Source organism: Seriola dumerili, unplaced genomic scaffold (assembly GCF_002260705.1).
Source record: "Seriola dumerili isolate Sdu_G_001 unplaced genomic scaffold, Sdu_1.0 BDQW01000291.1, whole genome shotgun sequence".
Taxonomy (NCBI): Eukaryota; Metazoa; Chordata; class Actinopteri; order Carangiformes; family Carangidae; genus Seriola; species Seriola dumerili.
Window position 1 is genome coordinate 431,733 of NW_019174546.1, and position 10,937 is coordinate 442,669.

The 10,937-nt window shown below is 39.6% G+C and overlaps 1 protein-coding gene across 3 annotated transcripts; it reads right to left on the reverse strand.

Moving 5' to 3' along the window:
* Positions 1-251: 251 nt before the first annotated feature.
* Positions 252-10,261, reverse strand: LOC111231015 (heterogeneous nuclear ribonucleoprotein C-like). Of its 3 annotated transcripts, XM_022757951.1 has the most exons (10): positions 10,149-10,261; positions 7,569-7,680; positions 5,018-5,286; positions 4,067-4,139; positions 3,847-3,900; positions 3,375-3,538; positions 2,338-2,451; positions 1,852-2,012; positions 761-907; positions 252-487 (listed from the first exon to the last, which is right to left on the reverse strand). In XM_022757951.1, the coding sequence occupies exons 2-9, from the start codon at positions 7,571-7,573 to the stop codon at positions 803-805; spliced, it is 945 nt and encodes a 314-aa protein (XP_022613672.1). In that variant the 5' UTR covers positions 7,574-7,680; positions 10,149-10,261; the 3' UTR covers positions 252-487; positions 761-802. The 3 variants fall into 3 exon arrangements, with proteins under 3 accessions (XP_022613672.1, XP_022613673.1, XP_022613670.1); XM_022757952.1 differs by having other exon boundaries at positions 252-907; positions 1,852-2,009; XM_022757949.1 differs by having other exon boundaries at positions 252-907.
* Positions 10,262-10,937: the final 676 nt, after the last annotated feature.

Sequence of the window (10,937 nt, forward strand, 5' to 3'; positions counted from 1 at the left end):
CCACCAGAAACATTACTTTAAAAAGATTTTATAAGGGATTTGAAAGGATTTACATTCAATAAAATGTTTTTAAACCCATCTCTAAAAAGGAAGTGCTCTTTCTTTTCTTCTTAAACTCAACTGGTTTTTGACAAAAAGAAATCGGAGCAGTAATATAATTTAGTCAGTTTCATTTTAACTACAAAACCCACTATTTTTTCCCCCCCAGACATCACAAACGCAGTTCGTGGAAAAACAAACATAAGGGCGTATCCAATTTTAATATTTTATTGCAATTTATTCCTTTACAGTTAAACTCAAACTGAATAGTATAAAAAACTGACATTAACGTACAGACACACAAGGTCAAACAAACTCACTGATGAGGAAAACAAACACATTGAACCTAAAAACGGTATTTTGTAGTTGAATTTCCGTCCTCGCATTAAGACATGTCCGTCGAGCTGTCGTCTCTGAGAACATCAACAGTCCATGTTTCTGCCGTCTCCTGAAGACAAGTAACGACGCAGTAAAAACACAAACCGAAACCTACAGCTAATTATTCCTGTTACAGTGATACTGGACAACTGGCCAAAGTAATAAACAAAACAAAACAAAAAGAAAAAAAAAAAAAATATCGGCTTTAGGGACAATGGAACAACAATGTGTGTGCACCATGCTTGTGTGTCTGTGTGTGTGTGTGTGTGTGTGTGTGTGTGTGTGCGCACGTTTGCTTTTCGTATCTACAATATGAGTGTTAAAACAGAGTCCGAGTTCCTACTGGAAGCTGTGTGTACGCTGCATGCGTCGGTGTGGTCTGAGCCTACGAGTCCTCTTCACCGTTGACACTGTCAGCATCATCGTCACCTTCCACGTGCTCTCCTTCCTCCTCCTCCTCTTCCTCTTCCTCCCTCTCTTGACTCTTCACCTGCACAGTTTGTATCAGAAACATGAGCTTAAATGAATGTGATCAACTTAGGTCGATGGCAGAAGGTGTAGCAGGTTTATGAGCTGAACCTAAGAGTTTTAAACATGCCATAATAACAAAAAAAAAAAAAAGAAAAAAAGAGCATGAGTGTGAGTCATAGACTCTCTCCACCGGCTCCTTATTCACTTCAGAAATCAATTTAAGACCTTGCTGATTACTTTAAAGGCTCTTAATGGCCTGGACCCACCATTACAGCCCGTTCACTGGCGCTCAGCCCCTCGATCTTAGATCTGACAGCTCATTTCTCTTGTTCCACGCTCACGACTAAAACTAAAAGGTGGCAGAGCTTCTTTTGCCGCTCCAAAATTGTGGAACCAGTCGCCTTTAAGGCCGTTGTCATGTTCATAATTGTGTATTTCCTCCTTGTTGTTTCTTTTTTCTTTTTTTAAAGTAGGTTTATTATGTTTCTGTATGCGGTGTATTTCAATGTCCTTTGTACAGCAGCTCAAGCTGTTTAAATCAGCTCTAGAAATAAAGTTGACTTGACTAATGTCAAAGGTTTTGTATCATTGTGGGCTTTAATAACATCTCTAAAATATAAACCACAGTTGCATCAAAAAGTCAGATTACACTGTTGAAAAGATCTAAAGTTTCAAATTGAAAAAAACCTCCCACTACGGACCTTTTTATAGGAACTGTTAACTCCATGCTCCACGGAAAAGATGGCTCACTGCTCCTAGTCTACAGAGAGAAAAGGCTAGATACTGGATGATTGTTTATTTGCATCTTTTTTTTTTCCTCTCTCTCTTTTTGTTTTATATTGGGCAACCATGCTTAAATCCCTGTGTAATAAACTGCACCTGTGTATTTGTCTGTTAATTGCTGACCGCATGTTTACGTTTCTTTCTCTGTTAAATTCAGCAAATGTGACGAGGGAGTCTCACCTCTTCCTCCTCCAGCAGGTCTCCCTCCTCTTCATCATCCTCCTCATCCGAGTCGTTCATCTCCTGGCTCTCCCTGTCCCTCTTTATCCCGTCGTCCTTCTTGTTGCTTGGGTGTGGTGGTGAGGTCACCTCTCCTGGCTCAGTTTTTGTGCTCTTAGCTTCTGCCAAACATGGAAACATGTTTAGAAATGATGATCAACGATATTAAATTAGGTTAGAGGAAGTAAACTGGCTTGTGTCTTGATTCTGAGCAAACGCAGGCTATGAGTCTAACTCTGATGGTCTGCTGGCTGTGCTTCGAGACTTCCACTGTATTAAACTTGTGATCTGATCTTTGTGTGCAGTCATTTCAGTTTTGAATCCATCTAGTTAGTTGAATATTTGTTTAGAACTTTTACATTAAAAAAAAAGGTTTTTGCCTTACAGATAATAAAACCAGCAGGTCAGACACTCCTCATTAAAACATACAAGGTTTCCCCCCCATACCCGACTTCTTGCTGTGGTCCTTCTCCATGCGCTCCAGGCTCTCCAGCAGGTCGTCCACTTTGCTTTTGATTTGGGTCAACTCCCGCTTGATGGTCTGCAGCTCATCCACTTTCACTGCAGAGAGAACGGAGGGAGAACCAGTGTTGTTACGACTTATGGATGAGCAACAAGTATGATGGAGAGAAGGTGCTTGTAAACAGTAAAAATCAAATCTTGTTCAATCACACAAACACGTAACTGTCCACTGAACATAAGCTTAAGCTGAGCTCGGCTGCGTGCAAGGCCACGCCTATTGTCAATAAATCGAACCTGGATTGCAGCACTCTCGACTGATCTATCAACATTTTTAATTGAGTTTTATGTAATAGTGAAATAATTTCTCTCTATCTTTGTCTGACTGTGATGTCGGTAATTGTAACTGGCCGTTCGATTCGAAGGTTCGATAAGAAATTTGTTAGCTTCAGAATTGAAGCTATATTTTGCAGACTGGGAACCAGATTCAAACCAGATTCAAACTCAAAACCCATCTCTATAATTACTCAAATAATTGTTGCTTATTTTGTATTTTGAACAACAATCAAATCAGGCAAAAGTGTTCAAATTTATATACAAGGATCTAGTCCCTGACTAGCAGATTCTGGAGCCAGCTAATGTCCCGGGTTTTTATTTGATAAATGATTGATAATCAAAACTTCACTGTTTCAGCACTTCTTTCTTGTCCAGCACACAACACCCTCTAATTAATCAAAAGCAAAAAGGTGCAGGTACGTATCCTGGTACTTCAACCTTTTACCCACTAGACATAGACAGGACATGATGGCTGTACAGGATTTTCGTTTTTTAAACTGTTGTGCAACTTTATAACTCAAAACGGGTTAGATGGTGCCAGTAATCATTTTGGCTGACTAGTGAATAGACTTTAAAATGATAGCTGTGCAGTATCCTGTTAGTTTGTGCTGCTGTCCTCCCTATCTTCCAACAGGGGACCGATAACGATAATCTTGTACATGTCGCAGGAGGCAGTGGGAGACACTCACTTGTTCTGGATGAAGTCCTCTGGCTGCTCTTGGAAGAAGAGAAGCTGCTTTTGGTTCGTCGGCTGCTTCCTCCGCTGAGGCTGACCCGGGGGCGCTTGGATGGGATCACGGCCCGCGACAACGGTGGAGGGGGAGCGGGGACGCGGGACGGGTACGAGTACATTCTGGCATCAAGCACAAGAGCAACGCGATTAAAAACAAAAGAAACAACTGTGGGGAATGTGGAAGATTTCAATCAACGAGAAAAGAACTGAAAAACAGAACCTGCTACTGTTCATTTACAACACTGTGGGCATTGTGCACAAGCAGAAGAGTGACGACTGTTAAAGTACCGTGTTCAAGAAGGACAGGAAGAAGTTCAGGACATGAGGAAAATAATAACTCATGAGTGACAGAGAAAATGGAATTTATCATTTTGGATGTGTGCCTTGTGTTTTCTTTTCAAAGTGGCGAACAGAAACATTTTACTCACCTGTCATAATAATCTCTTTGAAAGTCGTAGTCGAGGTCAAATGAAGAGCTGCTGCTGCAGGAACAAAAACAAGAAGTCACGTGAGCTTGAGATTTATTTTAATTTCTGGTACTTTTCTGTAGCACTGGTTTATTTCCTGGCCAAAGTTTTCGTGATTTGCTTGTTTGTGTCATTTCATCTGCAGTTTAAGTGTTAGTATAATATTATCACCATGACTGACCTGTACATGTCTCCAGCTGAGCGTTTGGTGGTTTTTGACCTGTGTGGTTTGGGTTCTCCAGCCAGGTTGATGTCTGAGGGGGTAAAAAAAAAAAAAGACAGACAGACCACCGATCATTAAGTGTGTGATGCCAAGGACCACAGATTGAGTCCCTTTAACCGACGACTGTTATATCCCCTCACTGTACAGAATGATGAATGTGTGACACTGTTTTCATATTGATCTGCTGAAAGGGACAAATATCCTCTGTGTTCACCTTCAATCTGAGTTTAACGTGCGTGTGTGTGTGTGTGTGTGTGTGTGTGTGTGTGTGTGTGTGTGTGTGTGTGTGTGTGTGTGTGTGTGTGTGTGTACCACTTTGATAGATCCACTAGTTTGGACCCAGTTGTGATTCAATATGCAACTTACAGAAGTGTGATGTGTTGACTTGAAGCCTCCAGTGCACAGACAATACACTCACAATTGACTTGTCAGTGATGTAGGAGACATCATGGACCAGTAGTTCAACTTTTCAAATGAAAAATATTTGCTCATTTACAGATTCGATTCATTCAATTAGGGAAAATAAGTAGATGCGTTTTAAAGATTTTTCAGCCAGTTATTCAAACTTTTATTGTAGGAAAAATATATATAGACATAAATTATTTTCCTGGAGTATTTTTGTATGTCTTCACCAGAACTTGACATTTCAGAGATGCAGTCTTCAAAAATTTACTGGCAATCAATGAGCATAGTTTGTACATTTTGTCTTGACCTCTTTGTTCCCAACCATTAGAAAGGGGGAACACAAAGTAGTTCTGAGGGGTACCAGCCAGTAAGGTTGGGAACTGCTATCCTCCTAGATACTTCTTCAGTAAATGGAGCAGCTTTTCCAAGGATCCATTTAAATGCAAAGTACAATCATAAGAACTTCTAAGACTTCACTCCAAAGTTCAGAAACTGAATCCTTACCAAGCACTTGTCCGACAATCATCCTCCCATCCTCTCCAGTGACGGCAGCCCGGGCGTTCCTCTCGTTGGAGTACTGAACAAAGGCGTAGCCCTTGTGGACAGAGCAGCCTACGATCTTGCCATACTTGGAGAAGATGGCCTCGACGTCCGCCTTGGTGACCAGCAGGGTGTTGAGGTTGCCGATGAAGACCCTGGAGTTGAGGGAGCGTGGGTCGGTCTTGTTGGTGACGTTGCTGCTGGCCATCAGGCTGGAGGTGGTAGGTGAACGACTGGCAGGAAGACACAGACACAAATCCCAGATTTAGTGGCATGAATGAATAATATTCACCCCTCTGAACTTCTCCTGCTGCTGCTGCTGCTGCTGCTGTGTGAAGCACTGGAGAAACCCCAGCTGTAGTGAATCGGGACAGCGCACATGAACAGCAGGGTTTCCTGGGAAATTAAGAAAGTTAAATCAAAAATAAAAATGAAGTTTAAATGCTGCTGATGACGAAGGAGAAAACTGCAGGAAGTTATGGGTCACCCTTATTCTACTAACAGGAGGCATACAGCCAAACTGGTCCTTACTTTGATGCTTTGAATTTGTCAGCAGCCTTCAGGTTTCAAGTGTAGCTGTATAATGTCCAGACCGTATAAAAATAATCCTCATTGACGGAAAAACAAGTGTAAAAAATAATACAACTGTCTCAGATGGCATCAAAAGCTATTAAAAAAACAAGCAATCAAATGATGTTCAATTACTTCGCAAATTGTTAAAAAGCATTTTTGTTAGAGGCCTGCAATAAACTCAAACATATACCGATCAGACGGTACGCTGTATGTGCGATTCTAGTACTGGCACCGAAATCACTGCATTCACTGACAACTAAATGTAACAGCAGCAGTTCACCGTCAGGATATTTGTTTTAGCGATTCCAGTATATGAGATGTGGTGGTGCTGCTATTCAGGTGATGTGTACAGCATTGTATTAGGACATGTAAAATTTAGCATCGCTACGTAAACATGTTGAGCTGAAAAGGAGGTTAGCATTAGCCTGATCAAAAAGCATCTGAACAACAAAGATCCCACAATCTACTGAACATTGCATTCAAAGGCTTCAGTGTCTCTTATGTTTCATTTCAAAGACTCAGTTTGAATAAGACACCAGAGGTGTCACTGTTTTAGTCTTGACCTTGTGATGTAATGACAGCCTTTTGAACTTCCTTACATTACTGCTGTATCAAAAAATAAATAAATAAAAAGCAGGGCATGTAGATGAACTTGAGTTACATTTCAACACACACCTAAACTTCTATAGTTTCAAGAGTATATATATATATATATATATAAAGACTATGGTATGTTAAAAGAACAAGTTTTATTGTAAGGAACAACACTGAACTGGCATTATGTGTATTTGTGATAGCAGTAAGCCACATAGTTAGTCAAGGTAACTATCTTTCACTTCAGCTGAATGACAAAAAATAGACTGATAACCACTCGAAGGCTTTGATGGTACATTACAAGGGCTTATATGAGGACTTGGGACTTGTCAGAAATGTTAAAGTTTTATTTGCAATGTTTTTCTAAGCAGTGAGGTTCGCCACCTGCTTAAGAGTTTAATGAGTTTGGGGTTTAAAGGTGGGCGATACAAAAGAAATTTGACCGAATTATAACTGAATATTCATTAACTCAAGGTCTGTCAGTGCTTTCATGTTGTATCAAAATTAGGGGTACGTGGTTTTGTTTCTGGGGATTAGTTTGGCGTATATGACTAAAGCAGACAGAAACAATTACTGTTTAATTTAACAGTTGCATATGTTCAGAAAGGAATAGCTGGAATGCCCCAGCAGAGGACATTATTTAAGCTATACCACATTATTATAGCCAAAATCCAATAAGTTAAAGTCTCACATCATCATTATATCACTGTATTCTATCTATATTAGTGCTGCAACAAATTTATCTTCACTATCAAGTAATCTGCCAATTATTTTCTGCATTAAACAATTTTTTTGTTTACTGTCAGTAAAATTCATTGAAAAAAACAAAAACAAAAATCTTCAAAAGCTGTTTGATCAGTAGTCCAAAACACAAAGATATTCAGTTGACCGTCACTTCAAATCATAAAACCTTCTCATTTGAGAAGATGGATCCAGTAAATTTATTTTGTTTGAAAAAAAATTGACTAAACCAGTTATTTGATTCTCAAAATAGTTTCTGTCAATCATTGCAGCTCTAATCAATATATTAATCTCAATTAGTAAAGCACCAACAATACCAAACTAATCTATATTCACTGGGGACTTCCAGGCAAAACTCTAGACTCTTCTGATAGCTGACCAGCTCTCAGAATTCAATAAATAGGGCATGTTACTACTAATACTAACAGTACTATATATTACTACTAATAGAGCCAAGGGAGGATGTGAGTAGTCAGTGAAACCTAGAGCCTTGTGTGAATTTAGAAATGGGAAAGGAGCCCTTATACAGGAAAACATAAAAACAGTAGCGGCATCAACAATTGACGCCCCCTCCCGGCTGACAGGGGGCCGAACATTCATCACTCACTCCATAGCGTCTGTGTGCAGGGCTGTCGTCTGTCTGATGTTTGACACTGTGGCCTGGTTCAGTTTGGTTGGGCTGGTGTCTCGACCTTCACCTTCGCCCCTCGCGATTTATACTGAGGCGACAGAAAACACACCTCAGTCAAACTGAGCAGGGTTATCTTGTACCAAGTCTTACCTGGTTGGAGTGTGTGTGCAGGAGTCAGTGACGAGAATAATATACAGTAACAGCTAAAAAAAAAAAGAAAAAAAAAGAAAGAAAAAAAAAAAAAAGTGTATTTCTTTGAAAATACCGGCACAACTAGCTTCTTCGAGACCACAACCTGAGCCAAATGCATGTTTAAAGTGCAATATCTAATGATATTAAAAATAAGCCGTGTGACAGAATACAGAAGAGATCCACATTTAAGAAAAATAAGTCTAAACCTGGGACTAAACACAAGAGACAACACCATTACGTTCACATCAATTAGAGAGTAGGCCATAATTGGTCCACATATGCGTGTTTGTGGAGCTCTTATGAAACATGGTTGTAGGAGCTCAGGAGTACATGAATCCCTTAGAGAGCAATGTCAGCAGAGAATCCACTTGAACCACACCTGTCTACATGTGCCATTAAACCTCATCTCTCAAGATCTCAAACTGAAAACTCAGGTTATCTTATCAAAGATCTCATCAAAGACCTTCTCATGCAAGGTGTCAAGTTTAACTATGAACTGTGTTGGCTTGACAGGTATGACTAGATAAGCAAGATTACTAAACGTCAAAGGAAAGTTGCATGGAGGAATTTTGTCAATCGATACTATATAGTATAATTGTGATTGTGTCAGTTATTTCATATTCAAACATGGGGGTATGTCAGTGACATACTATACAGGTTAGGAATTACTGACTGCTGATATATAAATAAAAACTACATGTAGGATCTGACACTAAGATGAAATTTGTATCACCATTATTAATGAGCAATAAATATACAAGGCAAGTGTGGTTACACCATCTCAGTTTAAGAAACAGGGCAAATTAAAATGACTGGAAAGTATATTTGAAAATAGAGATGTCACTACTAGCACTTAGCAATGTGATACATACTTCATATATAATCCTATAGGACCAATTTTTGGTGTCCCTAGGGATTGTGCAGTATTAAATAAAACAGGACTTTTAAAGACCTTTTATATATACACACCACACAGCGTGCAATTCAATTTCTTTTTCATGGTCCCATTGGTCAAAGACTGACTGAGAATCAGAGGAAAAGAAGACCTAAAATGATTTAAATAAAACAGTAATTCTTATCATAATTAATCAATTAATGGGAACTGGACCAAGGTATGTGGTAATTAAGCAACTGAAGTTTTTGCTAAAATATGCCCCTGCATGCACAATCCACTGTGGCAGTAGACTCACTTATAGTTTATAAATGAATAACGTTTCCCCAACAGCTCTCAACCACATAACAAAAGCAAGTTCTACTTAATGTTACACCATCTATAGCAGGCAAAAAAAGGACATTTGTAAATGAAATTTAAGAACTTTTAGTATCTTCTAGGGCCTTTATTTAAACTTTAAGACCTGCTGATAACCTGAAAGTGTTATCCTGCTGGGATGCGTTTCTTAATGATTCCACAATATTTTCATTCATCAGCTTCTACTGAAAAGACTACATGGTGGTTATGGGTGTACCTGTGGCCTAGGAGTGAATGTGAAGGCGTGGGTAGATTTGGATACACATAAACAGCCATCATACTCTTTCAGATGAACAAATGTTTAATTGTTAAAATGTGTATTTGTAACGTTATGTAACAAAACTGAAGCCACTGGCAGTCCAAAGCTTCCAAAATCAGAAAAATCACTCTTCATCACGGAAGAAAAAACACGGGGAAAAATCTACTCCATATAAAAAAAACAAGCTGACTGAGCAGAATGAGCCAGAAAAGCGAAGTCTGGGGATCATGAAAAATTACCTAAACCATCCACAACACACCCGCCTGGACCCCGACAGCGCCACCACCGGGCTTTAGTGTGAAACACAGGGCCTGCGCTAGCCTTGGGGGCTCAAAGCCGGATGGCATGGCTAATGTTAGCCGACCACCATTAGAAAAGCATAAAAAAATTACACCGCATTCAGACCAGTTCCTCTGCTTGCAAAAACCAAAACCTGCAAAATTCTGATAATTGTGTAGTCGATAATCTGTAATCAATTCTGGATCAGGGTGAAGCTGCGACTACTAAACCAAAAGGAGACTGTTAGCTAGTTAGCAGCTGGTGGGCTGGCAAAAACAAATCAGTCCCGTCAAGGAAAAGTCTTCACAATAAACGCTACAAAAATAAAGCTAAAAAATGGGATGAAATTGTAGCTAAATGCATCCAAAGCGTCGTGTTTTCTAAAAACCACAAGCAGCGTTCGTATGTTTGAAGAGGACGAGCGTCTCCGAGTTAGCTAAGCTAGCTACCTCGCTAGCCAGCACATTACGATCTGTCCACTTGCAAAATGGCAAAAAAAAAAACACCGTTGAAAAAAATCCAAAAAGAAAAGAAAAAGGAAGGAAAAATGAAAAATGTCTGGGAACAAAATACTCACCACGACCTTTACGAGTAAAATGTCTTGCTTTCGGTAAAATCTGTCAAATCGTTACTTAGGTCGTCCTTTCGGAGCACCAGTGGTTCGCCCCCCTGTGCCTTGAGCTAGCTTTCTTCTAGCTACCGAGCTAACGCAACGCTAACTGGCGATGGCGCAGTAATGGACAGGGATGCTTGTTTTGTTTCACGGAGCGGTCCGAGGGAGCGGGATCAGTCAACTGAGGTATGTTACATAAAGAACATTGCCAACACCGGTGTGACCTGTTAAATTAAACGTACTCACCTGTTGTCTTTGAAAATCAGCCTGTCCTGCCTCCAAAAGCCTCCAGAGATTTGGGCTTTGATTTGTGTTTATCTTTGTTTTTAAATCAGTGCTGGGAAAGTAACTAACTCCATCTACAAAAGTAATGCACTTAAATACAAATTTTAGGTGTTTGCACTTACATCTACATTTTTATAGTCATTAATTTAGCAGACGCTTTTAAACCGAAGCGACTCACAAGTGAGGGGCAACACCAAAGCTTCAGTGCAGTAGGAGACCTTCGTGTAAATACCAAGCACTCTTTCTACTACTTCAATTCAAGAAGTGCAAGATCAGGTAAAGAAGTGCACCAAAAGAGCATAGTAAGTGCTACTTCACTTTTAATGCCATTTTATATTTGCTACCCCACTACAATTTGGAGGGAAATTTTGCTCCACTACATTTATCTAACAGCTTTAATTACCTTAATTAAGAATTTTACATACAAAAAACATTAGAAGAGCTTATAAAATATGATGCTTTGTCATT